This window comes from Apaloderma vittatum, unplaced genomic scaffold (assembly GCF_000703405.1).
Source record: "Apaloderma vittatum isolate BGI_N311 unplaced genomic scaffold, ASM70340v1 scaffold4884, whole genome shotgun sequence".
Lineage (NCBI taxonomy): Eukaryota > Metazoa > Chordata > Aves > Trogoniformes > Trogonidae > Apaloderma > Apaloderma vittatum.
Window position 1 is genome coordinate 12083 of NW_009714295.1, and position 25264 is coordinate 37346.

General features: G+C 41.9%; 1 protein-coding gene across 1 annotated transcript in view; it reads left to right on the forward strand.

Moving 5' to 3' along the window:
• The window catches only part of GSAP (gamma-secretase activating protein), a gene marked incomplete at its 5' end in the record, with an annotated part of 44028 nt that overhangs the window by 11731 nt on the left and 7033 nt on the right, over positions 1–25264 (forward strand). The window contains 16 exons of the mRNA XM_009868692.1: positions 567–644; positions 4678–4755; positions 5231–5323; positions 6610–6827; positions 7199–7268; positions 7956–8038; positions 8699–8752; positions 12558–12683; positions 13104–13159; positions 13557–13588; positions 15152–15213; positions 16741–16836; positions 21543–21613; positions 22180–22274; positions 23421–23540; positions 24813–24874. Coding sequence (XP_009866994.1) covers positions 567–644; positions 4678–4755; positions 5231–5323; positions 6610–6827; positions 7199–7268; positions 7956–8038; positions 8699–8752; positions 12558–12683; positions 13104–13159; positions 13557–13588; positions 15152–15213; positions 16741–16836; positions 21543–21613; positions 22180–22274; positions 23421–23540; positions 24813–24874 — 1394 coding nt within the window. The remainder of the gene's footprint in view (positions 1–566; positions 645–4677; positions 4756–5230; positions 5324–6609; positions 6828–7198; positions 7269–7955; positions 8039–8698; positions 8753–12557; positions 12684–13103; positions 13160–13556; positions 13589–15151; positions 15214–16740; positions 16837–21542; positions 21614–22179; positions 22275–23420; positions 23541–24812; positions 24875–25264) is intronic.

Consider the following 25264-nt stretch of genomic DNA (forward strand, 5'->3'; position numbering starts at 1 on the left):
CTTGGCTGAAATAAGCTTGTGCCAAGGACTGACTTTTCTCCTAAAAAAGGAATTAATGGCTCTTTGGGCTGGAAAGGGGAGAAGTGACTATCATTTCTAGTGTGAGAAAGCTCTAGTAGTGTTAACATGCTGCTGCCAATATGAAATTATGTAGAAAGCTAACTGTGTTTTACTATGATATTCTATGCATATTTGACATTCACTGAACAGAAAATATCTAGAGATTGAGGCAGGCTTTGGAAAGAAAGACTTGATCAGTTTTGTGGCTGCAAGCATGATTTCTACTGGGAGGCGCTAAAATGCACTGATTCTCTTAAAGAACAGGACAGATCAGGTCAGAACCCAGGTTTCTGTTGTGCCATATCTCTGTCTCTGTTCATTCTTATTTTGTATTTCACCAGGTAAATGATGATTAGAGATATGTAATGTATAATTCTGTAGCCTTCACCTTTTTGAGAGAGTATTTTTGGTTTCTAGCGTGAAACGGTCTTGCTTTAGTTTTGTGCACTGTAAATGTGTCCAGATATTCAGGTGAACAAGTTGATTTTCCTTTCTTCTCTTTTTAGGAGGCTTGTGTGTCTGTTACAGTCTGGCCTCTGATAGTCCTGAAGAAATAACGTACTCCATATATTTTTTACATAAAGGTAAGATTGACCTGTTAAGTTATGCTTTATTTAGGAGAGTATAATTTTGCCAAAAGAATGGCAGAATGCCTTGCAAAACAAATTACTAACAAGGTCCGAAGACAACAAACTACTGTGGGTGGTTGTTTAAAGACAGCGGCTGCCTTTAGCTGCATTTAACTTCCCTGATGCTGAACGAGGAGCTTCAAACCAGTGGCCTCATGAGTAGCTTTTAATTTGGTCGCTTATATCTAGTCTTTCCAGTGTACTGAGCACAAACATCAACGAAATCCATGGGAGCTTGCAGGTGTGTTGTACTTATGCCATAAGGTATTTGTATGGGGAAATAGAGCCAGCAGCTTGTAGCTTGACTGTTTAGAGTTCCTGTTCAATATGTCATTTTCACAGCAAGAGGTGCAACACCCACTGCCTGGAAGAATAGTTGCTGTAGAAGTGGTCTAGCTCTTAAAATTAAGGCCTTTATTTTATTTTTTTTTCTTGAATAGAGAACTTTCTTGTTTGATATGTGGAATCATAGAATCATTCAGATTGGCAAAGACCCCTGGGATCATCAAGTCCAACCATTAACCTTACTTTGCGAAGCTCACCCCTAAACCATATCCCCCAACACCACATCTAAACAACCTTTACATCCAGGGATGGTGACTCAACCTCCTCCCTGGGCAGCCTGTTCCAATGGCTGACTGCTCTTTCTGTGAAAATTTTTTTCCTAGTGTTCAGTCTAAACCTACCCTGTTGCAGTTTGAAGCCGTTCCCTCTTGTTCCATCACTAATTACATGTGAGGAGAGACCAGCACCAACCTCTCTACAATGTCCTTTCAGGAAGTTCTAAAGAGTGATGAGGACTCCCCTAAGCTTCCTCTTCAGACTAAGCAGCCTCAGCTCCTTCAGTCACTCTTCATAAGATTTATTCTCCAGGCCCTTCCCCAGCTTCGTTGCCCTCCTCTGCACTTGCTCCAGCACCTCCATATCTCTCTTGTATTGAGATGCCCCAAACTGGACACAGTACTCAAGGTGTGGCCTCACCAGTGCCGAGTACAGGGGGACAATCACCTCCCTACTCCTGCTGGTCACACTGTTTCTAATACAAGCCAGGATGCCATTGGCCTTCTTGGCCACCTGGGCACACAGCTGGCTCATGTTCAGCTGCTTGTTGATTAGAACCCCCAGGTCTCTTTCTGCCAGACAGCTGTGCAGCCACACTTCCCCAGGCCTGTAGCGTTGCATGAGGTTGTTGTGGCCCAAATGCAGGACCTGGCACTTGGCCTTGTTGAAGCTCGTACCGTTAACATTGGCCCATCGATCCAACCTGTCCAAGACTCTCTGTAGGGCCTCCCTACCCTCGTGCAAATCAATACTCCCACCTAACTTGGTGTCACCTGCAAACTTACTGATGATGCACTCTATGTCCTTATCAAGATCATCAGTAAAGATGTTAAACAGAAATGGCCCCAGCACTGAGCCCTGAGGAACACACTCGAGTGTCATGACACTCGAGATGATCTGCTCCATGACCTTCCCTGGTACCAAGGTCAGACCGACAGGCCTATAGTTTCCCGGATCCTTCTTTCTGCCTTTCTTGTAGATGGGTGTTAGATTTACTACCTTCCAGTCTGTTGGGACCTCCCCGGTTAGCCAGAACTTCAGGTAAATAACGGAAAGTGGCTTGGGGAGAACTTCTGCCAGCTCTTTCAGCACCTTTGGGTGTAACCCCTCTGGCCCCATAGCCTTGTGTGCATCTAAGTGGCGTAACTGGTCATTTCGTCTTTAGCTGTGATGACCTCATCCTGCTTGCCCTCCCTGTCTCCTGGCTCCTGAGGCTGGCTGTGCAGGGGACAGCTGGTTCCACTGCTAAAGACTGAGGTAAAGTAGGCGTTGAGCACCTCAGCCTTTTCCTCATCCTTTGTTACTGTGTTTCCCTTTGCATCCAATAAAGGATGGAGACTTTCCCTAATCCTCCTTTTGTTGCTAATGAATTTATAGAAACATTTTATTCTTAACAGCTGTAGCTAGGTTGAGCTCTAGCTGTGCTTTGGCTCTCCTAATATTCTCCCTGCATAGCTTCACTACATCTTTATAGTCTTCATGAGAGCTCTGCCTCCTCTTCCAAGGGTCATAGACTCTCCTTTTGTTCTTGAGGTCCAGCCAAAGGTCCCTACTTAGCCAGGCCAGTGTCCTCCCGTGCCGACTCGTTTTTCAGCAAGTGGGGGCAGCCTGCTCCTGTGCCTTTAAGACTTCCCTCTTGGAAGTATGTCCAGCCTTCCTGGACTCCTGTATCCTTCAGGGCGGTCTCCCAAGGGGCTTTGTCAATGAGTCTCCTGAAAGGGCCAAAGTTTGCCTTCTGGAAATCTAAGTTTTACTGATCCCTCTCTTTGTTTCACCAAGGATTGAAAACTCAACCGCGTCATCATTTCTCAGTTGAGAAGCTGCATAGTGTGGAGTAACCCTGTTCAAGTGGACAACATACCTCTGTTTCAAGTGTTTGCTTTCTCATATCAGGAGGCTTTTCATATGTCAGAGCTGCACTAACATGTTGCTTTCCTGCTGGAACGTTGTGGGAGTGAATGAACTGCATTTTTGTGTTCTCAAAGGCATTAACAAGTTGGAAAAGTCCATTCTGGGTGTGGCAGTGCTCCGCATTGTTGTGCTGTGAAGGGCTGATTTCCCCAGGTGTACTTAGTGTGTAGCTGAAGGGTGGAGCCAGCCATGGCCCTTGTGCATCCCGGCCTGTACCAGGAAGAAACTGAGTATAAATACGATGACATTGACCAGCTGCACCTGGAATGGCTTTTGTGGAGTGGAGTTGTTTGGGCAGAGCTGGTTGTGGATTCATGTAAGATTCATCAGTTGTAGCAGAAAATTTTAAGTCTGGTCCTGAGGTGACCCACAGAAGCAGCGGTATATCAGATCCATAAGCCACCTGTTCGAGGCATATAAGGAGTTCAGTCTGTGCTGCAGCATCTGTAAACTCAGAAGGAAGCTTCCCGCCCCCTGCTAAAGCAGTCACTTGATCAAGCATAAACACAGAAGTTGTGATGTTGCGGCTGAATTCTGCAATGCTGGTATTAGCTTGCTGGTGTTTGTGTTAGGAAGTAACAGTGTGGTCATCACGACTTTAATGCCTCATTGTAGGCAAGCTTCAGTCAGTATCTTGTGTGAAAAAGCTGTTTGATTTAGATGCTGCTTCATCTATATTGTTGCTGTTGGTCTTGGAGGTCTCATTTTTCTTTTCTGGCAGCATAGATAAAGCCTGTTCTTCCTGCCAGGATCAGGAACCAAAGTCCTGGCTGAGTGACTGAAGCATGGCTCATGATCTGCTTTTTTCCTTGGTGGTCCAGTAAACTGCAGCTCTCTTAGCTTCTTACTTATCTTAAATTTTCCTGCAGTATTAAGTAGCATCCTGATCATGACAACATTCAGCCTTTAGGATATTGTAGCATGGGTGTTTGGAGGCCAGTCTTGTCTCTGTAATTATTTTAGTCTTCACCTTTGTTTCAGAGATTGAGGTGTTGTTCTTACTGGATGCCAGCAAAAAGTATGATGCGAGTCTAGAATAAAGTAACAGCTGTGCATGACCGGTCTGAAATTAGCTTATGTTTCAAGAGAGCCAAACTAAATTACAGCAACAGGGGATGCAGATAAACAAACTGGAGATTCTTTAAAGTGATTGAAAGATCACCAAAATGTGATGTGCGAGGGAGTTGTATTTTGGTTTTTTTGGAGGGAAAGGTATTTTTACACAAGCTTGCTCGGCGATGGAATGCTTCTTTAAACACAGATGTAGGCTGTGCAGTTTTTGGCCGTTTTCTGTGTACTGAGGAACTTCATTGTGTGGGTGGAGGTCTACTAAGTATGCAGCAACTCTGTTTCAGATGAAATAAATCTGTCTGTGCAGACAAGCCTGTAAAACAGTCTAAAATATCCCTGTTTGGGTGTATTGGCAGTGCTGAAGTTTCTACCTATAAAGTCATACTTGACTTGCAACAGATGCTGTTTGTTTGGGTTTTTAAAAAGCATTATTATTTTTCCCCAGGTTACAACAAAACTTTTACAGTTTCTCTAGAAAGAACAGAATGTCATCGATTGAAGGAAGTGGCTTTTATGAATCTTGGTAGGTTACTTGTGTTACTTCACTGTGTGACTGCTTTGCTCTGTCCTTAGTAGTGAGACAAATAGCTAATCGTTTTCTAGAAGGAAAGGATTATTATTTTTTTTCTCACTTTGAAGTAGTTGTGTTATTTTACTACCTTTATTTTCCTTTTCTTTTATATTTGGCATTTGATACTGTGATACATCAGTACTAGTAAGCAACTTCCTCTGAAATTGCCTCAGAATCTGCTCTGGAGATCAGCTGCTGAGTTCCTGAGTGTCTCAAGCCTCTCAAATCCTCCCCTGGAAACCCAAATTAATTGCTAGTGTTTCCTGTATTATCACAACAGCAGCTTTTAATTAACTCCTTTTATATCTCCTAGATATAATCAATTCAATCAGAGAGAAGTGGGCCAAGATGCGAATCATGTGAAACAGCCTCTTAAAGCAAATAAGTGAACAAGTGCTAAATTGACCACTGTTATTTCTTTAAATAGACTATTATGTGGCTGCTTATTTGCCTGGCCAGTTCCTGCACCTCCTGAATATTCAGCATCCTGACCTGCTGTGCTATAGTTTATTTCTGACAGGTATAGTAAGACTGCTGCTTGAAATAATTTTACTGTTGTAGTGGAAACTTCTTCAAAACTCAAATGAGAGTTGTATTTCTCGGTGTTTGCTGTATTGCATGGTGTTTTTAAGAAGAAAGAGAGAGACTGAAAAAATAAGAATGGCATTTTTGCCACTTTCCATTTTAAAAAAAGAGAATCTGAAGTGACATTTCATACTTCCCCTGTTACATGCTTCTGGCTTGTTATGAAATGGAAGAAGACTTTTCACTGACTTTGAGATCCTTTGCCTTGGTTTCATAGTTTCCCTTCCCCCATCTTTGCACATGCTTCTTGGTCCTCCACTGTTCTCAAATTTCACATGGAGATGTAAATTTGATTTTACATTTCCTTCCTCCAATTGAGTTGCTCTAAATGTGTGTGTTTGGAGGGTGTGGGGAGAGGAAATCTGTGTTTCCTTCACCTGATCGGGCTGATGCAATTTGATTTAGAGTCTCATCTGAGAGGCATGTTATTTCATTTCCAGCAAACATGTCTTTATGGGAAGTGGACTATTTTTGGAAGTAAGGGGCTTTTGTCTGAAAACAGAAATTGTGCTTCTGATTGGTTGAAAGAGAGGAAAGTAGTGGGAAATGGTACAGAAGCAGCATCACAGGAAACTAATACCTGTTGTGTATATATATAATGAAATATTATTCTGCTAGAGATGCATGGAAAGTGTGTACTGTTGTACAGTGGGCCTGATCTCTGATGCACAGGATCTGGAATCCTACGGTTTAGTTCTGTGGCGGGGAACGTTAGTACTAGCGTAGATGAAGTGATTTTGATCCCATGCTTCAGCTGCAAGTCACAGAGCAGAACCTCTTCTGGCCGTTGGGACTGACGGTCAGAGATCCTCCAGTACAAGCTGGTCTCATGATTCTGCAGGTGAGCACTGCTGAGCTCTACCAATATGCTCAGGTGCTAATTCTAGTGTTGAATCTCTGTTACTAGCCTCGTGCCATTCTCTGGTTCCATCCTATGGAAATCTGTCTGATTTGTCTTAAGTCAGCACTGTGAGCCTCAAACCTGTACATCTCTGCTTCGGCAGCAGGGAAGGAGAGAAGTGAGCATGGACTGTGCTCCTCATTCACTTCCTTACCCCAGCCAGCCCCATTCCTCTTCCTCTTCAGCATAACACCAGGGCAGCTAGTGTGAGAGGCAGACTGTTCTTACTGCTGGGGACATGGGAGTCTTAAAAGAAATCATGGCAGCAGCCAAATTTTGTGTTCTTAAGTTCTTTTTATTCTCAAAATGGTGTTCTTCAGGTGAGGATGCAAGAATGGACATGTTGCAAAACTGCTCCATCCGATCCCCGCTCGTGTCAACAGTCCTGGATTGCCACACAGGCAGCATGTACGCCCTGAGCATCAGTGCCGGCGCCGTGCTGCGCTTCCTGCGCAACAGCAAACGAGACAGCGAGAGACTGGCGGCTCTGCACTGTGCCCTGCTCTACTTCCGACACGCAGAAGACTTGGAAATGCAGGTCGGAAAAGAGCCTCCTCTAAGTTGGGGAGTTTCTTTCAGTTTTTGTTGTTTGTTTGGTTTTGGTTGGGTTGTTTTTGGTTTTTTTTTTTTTTGCAATGCCTGGTGTCTTGTACAAAGAAGTGTCAGGGCATGAATGATACAAGCCAAAGAAGAAAACTCCTGATTCACACGTTCCTTTTGGCAGTGCCAAGAGGCTCATCAGCTGGGTTGCTTAAACTGCCTTATTGGCCAAGGCTGTCCTGAAAACATTTATCTCTGTATCAGTAGTTCTTGCAAAGTGCTGCTACTGGAAACAAAGTTTCTATAGTCTCTTACAACAAGTGCTTGTACAGAGAAATGTGACAAACTCCCCTCTTCTCATTCTGACAGATTATTTGGTGGATTTCTGAGAACCTGTCAACGTGTAATTCTTTTGATCCCATTCAAGAATTTATCATCGGTAGGTATTTTTTTTTCTCCTGCATACGGTAGTTGTGATTTAAGGAGAAGCCACAATGTCACAAACTGATTCTCTTATTTTCAGACTTCTTGGTTATGATTTGTATTAACTGACTGGCGTTTTGCGGTGTTGGAGACAATATTGGTAGTTTAGAAGATACATACATCTCTCAAAATCGGATTGACAGTAAACTTTTCAAATGAGTTCTTTTACCTACTGGGACTAATAGGTTTGTTATTATTTTAGGTCACTGGAGAGCAAATTCTCCATCTGGCTCCTGTCTTGGATATCTGGGATGTAAATAATTGAGATTGGAGCAGAGGAACAAATCTCCTCTAGCCTAGCCCATAACATGTTTTCATAAGGATTTGGCATATCGTGACATTCTGTGATAGCTGATTCCTCAGCCCAGTGCATGTCCTGTGCCCCGAGCCTTTGTACAAAGGACCCCTGCAGTGCTGAGCTGTAGCCAAGCAGCTGACCCGGCCCTGCAGCCATCTGGACTTCTCTTCCTCCTTTTGTGCACAGAATGGGACCAGTTCCACCGTGGAGGAAGCTGTTTCAGAGGCAGCAGTGGGATTTGTCCCTAAAAAAGTGTTAAAGAAGGAACTGACTGTGAAACTTATTCTTGTTAACTGCTAATTTATACAATCTTACCCTTACAAATCTTTTTTACGTTGCATTCAGCCTCCCTCTACTGCCAAATGTGTCCAGAAGCTCACAACCTGGGTAAACTTTTGCCCTATACGTCACTGCTTGACTGGATTGGGGTAAGATAACAGCTGGTACTTTAATTAAATAGCTGGAGGGAGTCTGGTTTTTCACCCTTAATACAGCCTTTAACTAGTATGCCTTACCTTTTCATAGACATGCTCTAAATCCCTATCTGTGCTTTGTGCCCATTTTGTTTTGGTCAAGTCTTAACCTTAATGACATTTTCCATTTTTGGTTTTGCCAACAAATAAAAGCATTTATAAAACAAGAACAGCTACTGTAGTGGAACTACAGTAAGTAGTTAAATCTCTCACTTCTCATAATGAAGTATTAATTTGTTGATTATCGTATGAGGTTTATGATGAATACAAAATATATTTAAAAAGCAAAATTGTGCAGTTAATTCCAAACAATGTCAGTAGGTTTACGATTTATGGGTAAGACTGCAGCAATGACATAACTTCAGGCAAGACTCTTCAGTTAGAGTAGATAGGTTATTTTCATTTCTCTCATCTGGCACTGTTCTAATATTTTTTTAAACGTGGGATGAACAAGAGAAACATCTTCCACATTCTTTTTGGCAAAACTGAATGTGCAGTTTTGGCTAGCTAGCTAGTTTCACAAAGGAAACTGTAATGGAGATTCACTTAATACCCAAACAGACCTGTGGTTTATGTTAAATTATTTATATTCTTACAATTTGTCTGTATTTACAGATTATCCCTGGAGTAACGTGTGCCACAGATATTATTTCTCTACCTGTTTTAGAGGTAAGTTCCAGTATAAAACCACATTTGTATTTACAGATTAGGATCTTCTTTTTTGAGGTGTTTTTGTGTGGGATGGGCATGTGTTAAATGAAGCAGCATCCTCATAGCCCCATTCAAAAATAGGGGTGAACAGAAAATTGCCCTGTTTTAAAGGGCTTATGCACTTATTAAACTACCAGTTACTCAGACTCGTGTTTGCTAGCTCAAAGATGAAATTTTTTTTTCTTATTTTTGTTCCCTTTCTGAAGAGACTTCCATTCAACAGGGAAGATACTCCAAGAATTAATTCTTGCTAGATTGGATTGATGCCTTTTCATTTTGTGACTTTGTTAGCTGGAGGTAACCTTGGCAAAACAGATGTGTGGGATTTCTACTTATCTCTCTGTATCCCCACTTTGAGGGCTGCCATTGCTGCCAGCGGTTCATGACCCGCTCACTTTGTTTTGGCCGGAGCATCCTGTGATTGCAATGATGTCAAGGCTTTGACTCGCTAAATGTAGAGAAATTCCTGCACAGCCTGGAAAAGGCGGTGAGCTGGATAGGGAGAGCACACGCTGTATGGGTAGGAAATTGTACTTTCCGTTGAAAAGAACGTGAATGATTTTGCCTGTCTCGAGTTTAGAGTAATACTTGAAATTTTCCTCAGTGTTCCCCAGGCTTTTAATAAGCAGCTTGTTCTGGAGGGCTAATGGAGAGAGTCAGAGCTTGAACGCAACGGTATCAGCAACACATAGGAGTAGACTCTGGATACCTGACAGTGTTGTTTCATGTAGCACTTTAAAGAGGTGAGAGTCTGTTTCCTCTCCAGTGATTATAATTAGCTCATAAAGCTTCACAAAATCTTCAAATATCAGTGAAATTACACGCTGCTCACTCCACAGCAGCGTGTCGCAGCCACGCTGCTGCAGATTCGCATGACTGCTATCAGGGAACTGGGCTTTGCATGCTTGACTCAGGAAGGCCACCCTGAGAGCTGGGACACCTGGGAAAATCAGGTCTTGAGAAAATTTGTTGTTTGATAATCTCTGTAATTCACTGAGGTCAAGTTAGCAGGCCTTTAATTTGCCTGAGATTGAACCTCAAGCCCCTGGGGGCAAATGCCTAGCAGCTATACTTCCTGATTGTGGAACTCATTTCCTAATTCTGTCTGAAACCTAAACAGATCGAAAAGGTCAGAGTTGAACTAAAGGCAAATATTTCCTGCTATGTTTGAGCTGCTCTGACTCTTGAGTTAGGACAGAGATGGTAACACACAGGGTAAGGTTTAGTGCTTTGGCTGCTTTGTACCACTGTGGTGACATAAACCCACCACAGATCGAGCTCGAGGGGTCAGGTGTCAGCGTCTCAGTTGGTCTATGTTGTTGGCATCGCGAGTCGGACACTGGTGACAAATCTGGTCCTGAAAGTAGTATTTCTGTTGCAAAGATTTTATGGCATTTCACCGAAGCAATGGTGGATAGTTACTTTAAGAAGCTTTTTGTAGTTCTCAAGCCCATGGATTGTAGAGAGCTTTTGAGAGGGCTGTGTGCATGTTCGCAAAAAAGGTTTGTGCTGTTTGGGCAGCAGGTGTATTTCTATTACTAAATTCCTGCTCGGCAAGATATAGCGAGTCTGAGAAAGGGGGAACGGTCATTCCGATTGTCGAAAATGATTGTAATTAATAGGAATATGATTTTTTTTTTTTCTTTTTAAACACAGAAACCAAACTTTAAGGGGTGCAAACAGGCTTGATCAGAAGGGGAGAAGGAAGGAGCAGGAGGGAGAAAGGAACAGAGTAGGAGGAGGTCCAGGAGAAGAGTGAAAACGTGTAGTGCAAGCGGTTGTCAGAGACATCAGCACAGGAAAAGGCCATTTCTCCCTCATGCTGTGCTGAGCCACTGGGGTGAAGTGATGTTTTACAGAGTGGTGCCTGTGCACACAGGATACACAGCACTCTGAATCTTGTCACTGCTGGGGAGACAGTACCACCGTTTCCCTGGAGAGGACGTGCACCTCTTAAAGGTGGTTGTCTCCCTGCATCCTTTCAGAGGGGTATAGCAGAGAGCTCTCATTGTCTTCAGTCAAAAAATCACTGCTTAGGAAGGCTTCATGGACTGCAGTCTGGTAGGGCCGTGCTTTGACTTCTACTAACGCGGTGTCTTTTAGGTACTCGTGCCTAGGTATTAATTCCTGACTCTCTAGAAATGTTTGCAAAATAAGCCCCACTTGAGACAGAGAAGCCTTCTCTTTCTAGTCCTTGCCCTAAGAGATGTAATTAAAATAATCCTTTATTTTAAACTTTTGACTCTTTGATAAGATCTAATACAGTGCAGGTTTTCAGCGATGTCTGTTTTTAATTCTGGAGTCTACCGCTTCCTGGTACAGAGTCAACATGTGAAAGAAACTTGCTGTCTTGCTTCCCCACTGCCACACATCAAACATCAAACAAAATCCAGCACAGCCTGAACACACTTTTGCAGTGGTGGTGCTGTTGCAGTTGCAGGAATTGATCACTAGAGGATAGGCTTACGCTACAATCTTGATAATTCTGATTTCATGTTGGTAACATTTAGGCAATCTATCGCAGTAGTAGTAGATCTTCTTAGTTAGCTCCAGCAGGGTGAACATATGGTGCACTTCTGGTTCCCAGCTGCTAAATATAACTAACGTAAAGCAAAACTGAGATTTATTTCTCTCTGCTGCAGCTACAAGAATAAAGCAACAATCGTCACTGGCAGCAAGACAGAAGTGGCTGGCAGGGTTGAGTCTCTGCGATTTATTTTCCTTACCAAATCGTAGTTTATAGTAAGAAGTGATTTTTAAAGGCTTCTGAGGTTTTCTTCTAAAGTTATTGTCGTCGTAGAAAAGTAGGGGAGAGAGATCAAATCCAAATTATTAATGGAAAATGGAAGAATCAAATGTCACTGCTATATAGTCTGTATTGGAAGGTATATGTATGTAAAGAGGGACAAGAAGAGGTAGTACCATCTCTTGTTTTTTAAATCTGCCAGAAAGAGTTGGCTTAATCTCATAGCTTCCGCAGCAATGATCGCATCACTCCCCCTTTATAAACAGTGGCTTCAAATCTTTGTACCCAGTCCAAGAACTAGCTCAGGAAACAAGTGTGTGTTTGTTTGTTTTTTTCCCCTCTTGTCTGTTCACAGCTGAGTTTAAATTAAATTCAGCATTAGAGTCAAAGATTTTAGAACTGCCTCAGAGATGTTTGGATCTTGTTTCTTTTCTGGGATGAGGCACTGTTACTTGAGACTGGCAAATGGATGTTTGCAATGTAAATATTAATGCATATTGAAAATAGTGGCAACCTGCAGCTTCCAGACTTATGGTGGCATTCCTCTGTTTGGAACTACTAGATACCTGGAATGGGACTTTTTTTGACCAAATGTAAACATTTATATGTTAAGTGAGTTGCCTAAGGCTCCTTTTACCGTCAGCGGAAGTCTAGATGTTATGGCCCATGTCGACAACAGTCTGTGGTGCAGTTCTTCCCATCCCAACTTGTGAAATAGGTCAGATGAATTACGACCTATAAATACTTATTTCTTCCCAGTGACTTAAAAGGATCCTAAGGTGGCAAAGTATCTGCATTGCAGGCACCAAATGTTGACCTCAAGTTTAAGTGAAGTGTTACTCCTGCTGTGAAATCAAAGAAATAAAAGTAATGAGAAAACATAGTGTAACTACTTTTAACTTTTTTCACTTATGTTGTTCTGACGCTACATTAATCACAATTCTTTCCAATCGCTCAATGGGAGGGTGGTTAGGTATTTCTTTAAGTGTAGCCTGTATTCTCGCTTTCTCTTTGCAGTTCCAAAACTCCAAAGGCTTCTGGGAGAAGCTCAACTCAAACTTGGAGAGTGTGAAGTATGCAGAGCTCCACTTGCATTACCACAGTAACGTGCTCCGGAGGGAATGGCGTAACCTTTCAGAAGAGGTAAACGTGCGTGCACTGAAACAGTCTCCAGAGCTGCCTCTGCAGTTAGTGTGTTAAAGCCAGACACGGAAGAGTGGCCTTTTTTATTCTGAGGATAAAGAAATAGGATCCTGATTGAGAAGTACAAAGACTTTCAGTCATCTTATATGTAAGGTGGTTACCTCTGAGTCTTACACCTGTTAAAATAATGTGAGAAACTAAACCAAAGCAGAACTTGCACGTACCTGTATTGTCATGGGGCTTAGATGTGTGTGAGTGCTTAAGAGTGTGGGTAGTTGGAAAGTGTGTCAAAGCCCCACTATACGTTACTTCCATTCAAAGGGAAAACCAGCTTCATTTCTCATCTGCATTTTATCAGGGAGTATTTTAATTGGCCTTCTGCTTTGCTCATTCGGGGATTTTTATTTGTTTACAAACCAGAGAGAGGAGAGAAGAACTGCAACATACTTGAGGAGCATTTTTGAAAATGCCAAAAAGTAGGTAGTTTGCTATTATATTTACCCTTTCTTACTTTGTTGAAGTGTGTTGAATGATTTAACATGCCATTTAAATAGTTGAGTAGGTATTTGATTAGATATCTTCCTTTACAGAAGATTATCCAGCTGAAAATCAGTTACTGGAATACTTGTAATCACTGTAGCATGATCTGAAATGTCCAGGCCTTTATGTCCTAGGGAATTTATGGCAGCCTAGACACATATAATTTCTTTTAATGCTATTTAATACCTCTACTAAATGTCATCACATGTATGGTTCTTCAATTTCTTTAGCTATCTTAAATGACCCTTTGATCTTTCAAAGCTTTTTAATATCCTTAATAAATCCTTTAGAGTAATGCGTATGAAATAAGCTGATTTTTATTTCAAACCCCAGGGTGCTTTCCCATCTGGACACTTGGGACTCTGGTAAGTAAAACTTAATGTAGGCTTTAGCTGTAAGGTTTATTAGAATATTTCAATCTAGCTGTTGTGGGCTAAAAATAAATTTCTGTGTGTGTTTTCAGCACAGAATAGTTTGAGGCATTAAGATAAGCAGTTATTAAATTAGAGAAAAATTTTCTCTGATAGTACTGGTGGGATCACATACTGACTGGAACCCCCTTGAAAATGAAGTTCTTCATATTAGATCTAACAACATAAGCAATAGACTTGTCTACCTAAGGATTTCCTCTTCAGGATTTTTCTCCTGGAGCAGAGTATTGCTGATGCCAGTTACTGTTGAGGCATAGCTGCCTTCACAACTCTAGAATTTACTTGCAGCAGGAGATTCTGGCTGGTGAAAAATCCTGGTGTAGAGAAGGCAGATGTGATGAATGTCTGTAGGGCAGGAACACTTGAGATGGTGATGCTCAGTTCCTCTGTCACAAATAACCAAACCAAATATAGTAGTAAATTGTGTTCCCGCTATTCACACATCAGTACCTTTTATGTGTCTGGCCATCGCGTGCTGTGACATGATGGGAGGTGCTGCTCACTTTTACTATAAAGAATTTTCAGTGCATTCATTTTCAGCCCCTCACACTGGCCATCCACACCACTGCTGGTTATTGCTACGGGCTCTGACTTTGAGGGACATTATTTCAACTTTGTGAGCCTCAGGTTCATGTTTTCCAGAGGTGTTTGTTGGTAAAGAAATCTGATACATAATCTCTACTAGAGAATTTCTAGATAGCTGCCAGCCAGTAGCAAGCATCAATGTAGTCTATTTTCCCTGTAGTTTTTTCTTCAGGTCCTTTAGAATCAAGTAACACATAATCTCTCTGCTTGTGAGCAAACATGACTGGAGAGAACTTTGTAAAGAATTTAGCAATTGGGTCTGTAAAATTTTGACTCGATTTTCTGCTACACGATGAAATAGGAGGTTATTTTTTTCCTTCGCTCTTGGTAGACAGGAAGCACTGGTTAGGAAATACAAGGTATTAAATTTCAGTAGATACTATAACCTCCTTCATTTAGTTAGGAAAATTGTGTTCTTTTACACAGTGGTCTGCAAATCTGAGTAACAAAAGCAGCCAGACGACGGGAGATAACCAGAAAAGTGGGAGGTGATTCTTTAGAGTATTAAATTTTTTGTCTTGCCTTTTCCTTGGAAACCTGTGCAGCTGTTCTAGCTTGTTTTAAATGACAAGATCTAAATAGCATATGCATTTGCACTGGTGTTACTGGGAGGTTCTCTGTGTCTCTTTGCTCTGCTGAATAACCACACTGTGGTAACTCTTCAATATCGAAGAAAAGTGATGCAAGTAAAGTGGTGTGACAGGCTTGTGAGGGAGAAGATGGCAGATACAGGGTTATTTTCCATTCCTCAGTTCTCATCTTACACAGTGCTTGCTGCTTCACTATCTTAGTCCTGTCGGTGAGTAGATCGAACCACAACTTCTGTTTGTTTGTGTATGTTTCTAAGTACTTTTGAAGCTGGTAGAAGTATAGCGTCATGTCCTTGAATGATTCTTGCTCTGTTTATTTCAGAGGAAAGGCTAGTACCTCTCTTTCAAGAGGAAGATTACCAGCAGCAATTACTAATGGGACTGGTATGTGCTTTTGTCACAGTGTGCACTAGAGGACGCACAGCCTCAACAAATGTTGAGACTAAGCTTATGAACTGTAGAGCTGAGTGGAAGCTTTCTCAGTAGCTGTGGGAGAAAGGAGCTGTTTCCTAAGTTTTAGAGGCCATAGGCATGATATCATCTTAACAGATCATGGTATCATCAGGTGTAGGAGAAAAATAGTGGTGGAAAGTTGTATCAGCAAAAAATATTTTGACAGATCAACTTCTCTTTGGCTAGAAACTGTTATTCTCTTCTCTGAAGTTCATCTTAATCTATTAGTTATTTTTTGACTACTTTACATCTTTAAAACATATCTAAGTGAATTCCCTACCCACTGCTTTCCTCGGAGAGATCTGTGGTCTTCTTCCTCCTCAATTTAACACCTTTTTTACTATCTCCTTTTCCTTCTACCTCACCTCTGGGACTGCTCTATGGCTATTTGCAGGTCCCTTCCTCCTTTGCATTGTTTTTGCTGATTATCTCCCTAAAGGATCTACCATCCTTATGTTTCCGGGTATTAAAAACCTATCTCAAATCCCTACCTGTCCTCCTTCTGTCTAAACACACATCTTCACTTATCTCTTGTTCTCTTACTAATAAAACCACATAAAACTCTTCAGCGTGCACTGGAAGGTCTCAGCACTTCATCTTTGAATAACTTGCCCTCACTGTCCTGTGTGTCTGAATCTAAGGCAAATTTTCATTCTTTGCAGACTTGTCCCTTTGTTTCCAGTTCTGCCTCTCGTTACCTGAAGCTTCTCTTCATTCCTTCCCTGCAGTTTATTCAGACAGATCCAAAAAGCAGGTCGCTGCTCTCCTTTGTGCTTTCCTAATACCTATAGTGCTGTCTCGACACGTTCAGATTAATCTACTTGTAAACTCCTTGAGACAGAGATCTTTTTCTTAGTTTTACTGAGAAATAACACTTCACAGTCATTCTCAGCAAAGAACCAGCATGGACTTGAATTGCAATCTGAAGCTATATGAGGTCAGAGAATACTTCAGAAAGGAGAGAGCGGGGAGTGGCATGGACTGTGTGATAACAAACATCTGATTTTAAAGACTTAACATTAATGTTTAACCTGAAGTTGCCATTAATCACTCAGGTTCTCAGGTACTACCACAAACTGTACTTCTGCTAGTTTTCATTATCTCAAAATCCCTCAGGTTTATTTGTATATAATAAATACTTATATTCTCAGGATTCAGTGTTCATGTTAAAATCCTTTAACCCAGTTCTCTTGGCTTGACCCAGAGAGTTGTAAGAACTGTGAGCTTTTTCTCTCCAATGTCACTGAAAGTTCACTTTAGCACTCATTTTTCTGATTTTGCACCAAGTAGTCGTTTTAAATATTCATATCTGCAGGTGAATTTGGCAAGGTTGTTTGGTAGCTTGGGATCTCACTCTGAACTGGGGGAAACATTTTGTTGTGCCAATGCCTGTTGGTCAGGCTCTGCACCTTTTTGAGGATGCCCAAGGACACTGAACTGTTGGCTTTTTTTTTCTAGATGGTTGCTCAGCTGAAGGATCATCTTATGAGACATCTACAGTATGTAGGAAAAACGAAGATTGACCAAATTGTTTTGGATTACGTTGCAAACCTGGTTAGTTTGATTTCATAGTCACTATTGTGAGCAAGCGTGTGTTTGGGAGGGTAGAGCCTTGAGGTATGTACTGTGTATATAGCATGTTTTTGGGAAAAGATGTTTTTAAGAGAATTAACCATATTTGGCTGCTTAATATTTATATATTGATAAAGCAAATAATGATACTTAAACAATGAGAGTTGTATTAGCTGCTCAGAATACAGAAGAAACAGTTTCCTTTACAGCTTTTACAAATGTGGTCTACTGCCAGAAGTGAAAATGTGAACTCATCCTGAAAGGTGAAAGGATGGCCTTTAGATCCATTTTGTTTCCTGTAGAATACATTGCTCCATGTCTGAAATAATGAAAATGCAATCAGGGGAAATGGAAATTAAGAAAAAAGATTTTTCACTCCAATATGACATGAAAGTAAATCATTGTCACTCCTGCATACTGACTTCACTGGACTTTTTGCAAGTTTTGCCTGAAGAAATCTGTGTAAACTACAGCCACAATTTGCTTTCCAAATTCTATTTATCTGCCTTTCATCCTTTTAAGAGAAACGGTAAAAAAAAAAAAAAGCAAAAAAGAAAGCTGTAGACTAATAGAAATTACTGTACCTGATTTTTGTCTGTTCCAACATTGAGTTCTTTAAGTGCAGAGTTCGCAAAAGCTCACATGGAAGCTATTAAATCATGTTCTTTGTGCCAGCCCTGCCACACCATGCAGCAGGAACTCCCCACAGTGCCCTTTTCTAGGGCTGGAAACCGCAGGAAACTTTCTTGTGTGCTGCATCTTTTCAGGACCCTGGGCAAACTGGTCGTGCTGTCAACCTTCAAATGTTTTCTGAACTTTTATGGCTTCCACTGAGGTTACTGAGTTTCCTATTCAGGCTTTGCTCTAAAGCTTGACAAGTTGTTTCTCTAGTAATCAGCAGTCTGTTTTCTGTATCTTTATAGGAAATAAAGAAAAACTAGTGGCTGATTAAAATAGGAACAATACAGCATAAACTGAAGCTTCATACCTGAAAACAGTGCTGAAAAAAAGCACAAGTGGAATGTTTATTCTCCTTTCATTCATTTTCTGGTTATAGTTTGTTCATTCTTAATATGAACTAAGATTAAAAAGTATGAAAACCTGTATACAGCCTTGATCTGCAAGACTAAATTATTGTAGACGAAATCTTACAATCAAAGCAAATCTCAGTCTTCCCCATCAGCAAGCTCTTGGGATTATTATTATTTTTTTAACATCACTAGAAGTCAGAATTCTTTCAACTCAATTTACAGGCTTCTTGTTCTTAGAAAAGCTAATATAAACAAAGATAATATGTCTCTTAAAAATAGTTTCTGCTCTCTGGCTGGTGCATTTAGGAACTGTTTGGAAATCTCTAGAAATCACTTAATTCTTAGGCTTGCATTTCCTCTCATCCCAATCAGAAACTCTTACATCTTAAACCTTTCTGTATCCTAAAGGTTTGGAAGTTTTTGAGGGGAATTAACTATTCCATTCTGATGACCGTTTTCTGTGGCATCAGCAACGTGTAGCTGAGCTACTGAGACTAACGAAACACAAAAAGACTTGCTTGTCTGTCTGCCTTCATAAAATATTTTTTTGTTATGTTCAGGAGCAAAAGAGTGGAAGAGAATGGGGCTCTGTGGTGTGTAGCTGCTGTGTAAACCGTTTGCAGCTGAAGTGGAAGTAGCCAAGACCTGGGAGCATTGATGGTTTCTCATAAAACAACAGAAAAGTGGCTGGCTGCTGTCAGGGAACTGTCTGTATTTGTGTACAGGGAAGTAACGTGGGGAAGTGTGAATGGAACGTGTCGGCGAGAATCCCCTCCTTCCCTGGTTACCAGCCTGCCATCGCTGTTTGTGTGCTCATCTTCCCTCTTCCCCTGCAAACACTTTATCTTAGCTTTACTCCATACCTGTTTCTCTTGCTCTTTTCATTTCAGTGGGGCAGGAAAGGGAAGAAATAACTTACAGAAGCTGCACAGTGTGTGCTGCCCTGACAGTGAGTGGAAGGGGCAGCAGAGTGAACAGACAGGCTGGGGCACAGGAAGGAGACAGATCAGAATGAACTGTTGAAATTTCTCTGAAAATCCCTGCAGTGGCTGCACCTTTTTTGCTGCTGTCTGTGGCCAGCTGTCATCTAATGTGGTCCCAAGTGCAGAGGGGTGGAAGACAGACATCATTTGGATTTGATCCTCCTCAGGAGAACTACCTCATATCCCCAGTGCAGGAGGGGATCTGAAAGACAGCAAGACCTTGTCTTGCTTCCTTTTCTCCTCATTTTTTTCATTGGCTTCTTCCACATCTTTCCTGAAGAAGTAGCCACAGGAGCTGAGCGGTTGTGGTTCCAAATGATTTCAGTGGAACTTCAGTCTACTCAGGACCATTGCCTGGAAATGCAGATGTTTCAAGGCAGCAAGGTGCTTTGCAAATGTCAGCCTAGGCTCTACTGCATGTGCTGTCTCACTGTTGATCGTGTGTTCTCTCATTAGTTGAGAGCACTCCAAGGGAAATGATTTCTGCTGCTTGCCCAGAAAAAAAACTTATATTGTATGTCTTTGTAACTAAATGAAAAATGACCTTGCCCTGAAGGTGTGGATTTAGCTTAACTTGATTCCCCCAGAGCCCTGTTGGTAGCCTTGGAGAGGAAGCAAGCTGCCTCGACTCCCCTCTGTAACACATAATGTTTTCTTTCTCTTGCACACATTATCTGCGTGTTACATACTGAAAAAAAAGTGGGAGACATAGCTTCTCTTTCTGTATGTATTTTCTACAGTGGCTGTTGTAGATGGTAGATGCTGGTCTCCAAAGTGAGTACTGCTGTAGGTGAGGGTGTCACGTTACAAGCATGTTTGAATTTAAGATTTCAATATGTTGTGATAGCAAGAGTTGTTACTTTTCTATACGCTGCAAAAGCCATACAGTTTGCTATATTGTTAAGCAAAGAATCTTGATTCTGGAGTACCATACCCATGAAAACATTTTTTGTTGCACAAAAATTCTGTTTATAAGGGTGTGTAGTGGCACGACTAGAGACAATCACAGAATGTCAGGGATTGGGAGGGACCTGAAAAGATCATCTAGTCCAACACCCCTGCCAGAACATGATCACCTACAGGAGGTCACAAAGGAACGTATCTGGGTGGGTTTTGAATGTCTCCAGAGAAGGAGACTCCACAACCTCCCTGGGCAGCCTGTGCCAGGGCTCCGTTACCCTCACAGTGAAAATTTTTTTCACAGTTTTTGTGGAACCTCCTATGTTCCAGCTTGCACCTGTTGCCCCTTGTCCTATCACTGGACAGGTGGTTTTAAACATGGTTTTAAACTAGATCAAGGTAGCTTTAGATTAGGCATTAGGAAGAAGCTCTTTACAATGAGGGTGATGAAACACTGGAACAAGTTGCGCAAAGTGGTGGAGGCTCCATCTCTGGAAACACTTAAGGTCGGGCTGGATGGGGCTCTGAGCAACCTGATCTAGTTAAATATGTCCCTGCTCACTGCAGGGGGGTTGGACTAGATGACCTTTAAAGGTCCCTTCCAGCCCAACACTTTCTATGATTGTATGATTATTCTGCATCAGGTAGCTGTGCAGGGCTGGATGGAGTGTTGGAAGGAAAAGGTGCTACTTTGTAGAGCTTTCTGGCCAAAGTATAGAGGGCATGCAGGAGCATTGCTAAATACCAATATTCCTGTTCTGGCCTTTGCATATGAAGCTCTCCTGCGTTTTCTGTTTCTCCCTGGCTCAAAGCCTGTGATGAGTTCGAAGTTGGAGAGGGCAAAGCCTATGAGGAGAAAAGAGAGTGAAGGAAAAAGGATTCCTGGGGTGGGGCAAAAGGGTTTGTAATTTCTTGTGACACCTCTCAGGAAGCAAGTCGGACGCAGGTTTTGCTGAGAATTCCCTAGGACTGACTGATCAGTGCGGTTTGAGGCCCAGAGATAAAAGGCATAAGGAAGTGTCACAGTTCTGTTACAGAGATCTGGAAGTGGTTACATGTGACAAGCGTGAGGGGCTGCTAGAGGAAGTTATTTCAACTGTTTCACACGTCTGTCTTTCAGCTCAGAAGGCCTAAGTGACAACAGGGCTTGTGTTGTTTGTGTGCTTACAGTCTGTACTGGAGGTCAGCCTGGGACCACAAAGAAGCAACAGTACAGACCAAGCAATGTTTTTACTTTGCTATGGACAAAAACAAACCTTTACAGAGGAAGAGAGGCATTTGCTTGTTTCATCTTTCCTCCTTCCCAGGACTAGGTTTGTGATTCCTCTTGCAGGCTTTTTCCAGCAAACCAAATATTCTGTGGTCTTCAGCATCATCCAGTTTTATCTGGGCCCTGGTGAATGCTTTCCCTGCTGAATGTTCAGCCACTTGGACGTGCCATTTTTTGCTTTCCTGGCAAACAGGTCTTTAAGAATTGGATTCAAGGGTGTGAGATCAGTTGCGCCCTAGGAAGCACGATGTGTTATCTTGCTGTCATGCACAATGTTTGATGAGTTGAGAGCACTTACTTTAAACTTCTGGAATAGGACAATTCAATTACAACTCAAATTTTAATAAATTTTTTTAAGCCCCTAGGGAAAAAAAAACCAACCTGAAGACTTAGTAGGAGTCTCATCGGAAGTTTTTAATATGAACTAGTGTGTGAAGTGAAGGCCAAGTGACCGGCTGTACACGGGCTCCTAGAAACACTGAGCCATTTCCTTTTTTGTTTTAGCTGAATCTGGTCCATCGAATAATGAAGGAAGTTTGGAGAAGATACCAGCTTCACTCCCACATCTTCTGCTTGTGAGTAACTCGTTTGTTAAAGTTTTCAGCCTGCCTTTTAAAATATAGGCATAGTCATCTTGGTCTTCAACTCCTCCTACTCACTTGAATGGTCAGAGACTGTCAAAATATGACCATCACGTACCCTTTGTAAGGATCCTGCTGGCTCTCTCTAAGCCAGTTAATGTCAGTCGCACAGGCAGTGGGATGGATGGAGTTCAAAGCTGCTGAGTTCACAGTGGTCTCAAGCTGGCTAGGTGATGTTTGACACCTGCACAAACCAGGTCACTTGTACCAGTGCTCAAAATATTTTGCCTGTTGCTGTTGATACCAGGTACTGCTGAGAGATTTGTAAACATGCAGCAGTGGGGGAAGGAGGAAGGGGACACCGCAGAGACTTGGTGTGTCAAAATTGAACAGCTGGTGCTGTTCGGTGACAGACACCAAAGGAAACAAGACATCATCCCATGGCAGTTCACCCAAAACATGTGCGTTTAGTGCATGCGTAGTACAACAAACTGACCACATCTCCAGGAGGGTGTGGGGCATCTCAGGTTCCTAATGTATTGGTACTTTGTTAAATACAGTGATGAGAGGGGAAGCGCAGGAGAGTTTGCGGTGTTCCACATCATGAGTCGGATTCTGGAGGCTGCAAATGGCATGTGTATGCCTTTACCTCCTGGTAAGTCCTGTATTTTGCTGTTTTACTCACAAGTGAGGAGAGCAGTGCTCCAAGTTCCTCCCAGAAGAGCACAAGTTGCAGCACATATGTCAAGTTAGCTTTGGCAGTGTTTAAACCTATTGAAGGCAGTTGCTGAGGGGAAGACACTCCATAAACACGTGCAAGTGGAAAGAAACAAACCTGAACAGTTACTACAAATAGAGAATACAAATCAGAGGTTTAGTTCTCTTGTTTTCAGCTTCCAGTGAAATGCTTAAGCAATCTTAGCTCAGAACTAAGTTTTAGACTTCTTTTGTTTATGTGTTTTTCTCAGACAACTAGGTTTTAGTGTCATAGACTACAAGGGAAAATTCTACCCTGGAGAAAAGAGTGTTTTTTCTCATACTGTTGCCCTGCTAACATTTTTCAATTTTATCCTGAAAGGATTACCTCCAGCCTTCATGGAAGAGCTCATCTTGATAGTGGAGTTTCATTTTGTAGCTCCTCATAATCATTTGCGGTCATTTGAAAGCACTTGCTTATTTTTGTTAGGGAAGGACTTCTTAACTTAATGCTTTCAGGTTCTGTTTGCATCTTTATAGCTTATATTTCCTGATGTGTCTTCAGTCTGTGAAACTGGCTTTGATGTGAGGTTGCCCCTCAGAATTACACTGCGTGGGCATAAATGGTGTCACGTGATGACAAGACCATGATCTTGCTGATGTAGAGTGAGAAACTGGGATCTTAACGCTGCCTGTGGGAATGTGTGGGTGGCAGCTGCATAATGAAGGTGGAGAGGCCTCAGGTTTTGATTAATGAGGAGGAAAGAGGGAGATAAAAGACAAATTAATGGACCAATTCAGATGTAAGGCAACAGCTTGGAGAGGTTTAATGACTGTGTGTGACTGGTTTCAGTCCCCTTGGCTTTCCTCTTTCTGACAGGGTTGTACTTGCGAGGACTTACAGGGTGCCTAAATAAGACTTTTGATAAACTGATTTCCTCACTGAAAGAAACGGAAGTTAAGAAACTTCTGTTTTTTAAGATGTTTCTTAAGAAACAGAAGTTAAGGAGAGTGTTGGCTTTAGCTAGATTAATGATAATCTCCAGTACAGATTTAGGTAAAAAATCCAACATGTTGTTTTACCAGATTTCGCTCTCTTTCGTAGGTTTTCACACCCTGCACTTGGGGCTTGGTGTTCGATGCCTCCCTCTGCACACCCTCCTGCACTACATTGATAATGGAGTCTTGCATTTGACAGAGACATGTGTCAGGAAGTTGCTGAAAGGTACAGTGAGTTTATTTGGTACTGGCCGGCTAATTGGGAGTCATGTCCCTTCAGCTGTTCACGCTGAAACAAGATTTGCTGCCCAGGAGACTCAGCTTTTCCCACAGCGTGGTGTTTTGGTGAGGGCTGCAGCTGATGGTGCTGCCCAGTGTAAAGGGGAAAGTTAAGGCTCAAACTAGATGATTGAGCCTTACCATAGAAGACAAGGAGATACAACCTCAAATTCTCCCCAAACAGGTAACTTTTTCCTCTGGGACTTAGAAAAGCAAATACTAAAGCTCATCATAGAATTTATTGGGGGATTTCTGTGATTATTTACAGAACCACAGAGTGGTTTCGGCTGGAAGAAACCTTAAAGGTCGTCTAGTTCGAGCCCCCTGTCATGGGCAGGGACACTTACAAAAGTGCTCGGATGTGAGTAAGGAAGTTAGTCTGCCATCCAGTCGTCAGCTTTTGCTTTAGTTATGTTTGGAACAAGATAATCCTAGCGCTGGGATTAGCAAATGGCTAGAAGCTCTGTACCAGGAAGTAGCTGAAAATAAGCAAACAAAAGCCTACCTGACCCAATACTCCAATATTTATAGTAAACATTGAACTTGTGGACATCATCTAAATACATCATAATGTTAACTAAAACTGGGACTTAACATAAGTTCTGTGTGAGCCCATGTAGTAATCAAGAGCAGATTGTGTTCTGTATGTGCCTTTCTTCTCAGTGGAAGCTCAGTAGCTCATTTCCACAAAGGAGGCTTAGGAGCAAGCTGAGAGAATGACTGGGGCCTAAGGCTTGGGACAAAATGGGGTGTGGGACAAACTGGCAGTTGCAGGTACAGTTGGCATCACGGCCGTGTTAGTTGTCTTCTCTGCATCAGAAGGGAGGAAGAGAGAACTGTAGCTTAAGTTTCTGGGGGCACAGCATCACTGTAAGACTCTCCAACAGTAATGCATTTCGTCACAGCTGCCACCACGTTCCCCTGTAATGAACTATTTCCCCAGTGTTCAAGAAAAGAGACAACACAATGTGTTTCTGGTCTTGAGAAATATCATATAGATATGTGGAGTTCTGCTTAGTCAAAAAAAGTTTGAATTACTGTATAAACTGTTACATAAAATGAATTTATGTACAAGTATACAGAGCAATATTTATATAAATGGTATAAATACAAGTAACGCTCCTAAAAGCCCTTATTTAAGATGAAAATTTTCATTTCATTGCAGAGGTTATTCAGAATGTCTTCAGTCAGTTATATGGTTACTGTTTTTTTCTAATAGATCTGGACAACACAGAGAAGAATGAAAAGCTGAAATTCAGTATTATCGTGAGGCTTCCCGAGGTAACTAGATTTGGATATAATTTCTTGGATTCTGGAATTGATACGGATTTCCTCCCTGTGCATAGGATGAAGCCAGCAGAAGACTTAGCTGTGATTCACGTAGGGCACAGATAGAATCTGAACCTTCGCGGTTTCTTCATCTGCTGCACATGAGTAGCTAGAGAGGTTCTCCTCACAGAATATAGAATTATAGAATAGTTTCAGCTGGAAGAAACCCTGAAGATCATCAAGTCCAGCCTTTGTCCCAGCCATATCAACCTACTAAACGATTCCCCCCAGTGCAGCATCTACCTGTCTCTTAGACACTTCCAGGGACAGTGACTCAACCACCTCCCTGGGCAGCCTGTTCCAATGGCTGACAACCCTTTCAGTAAAGAAATTCTTCCTAAT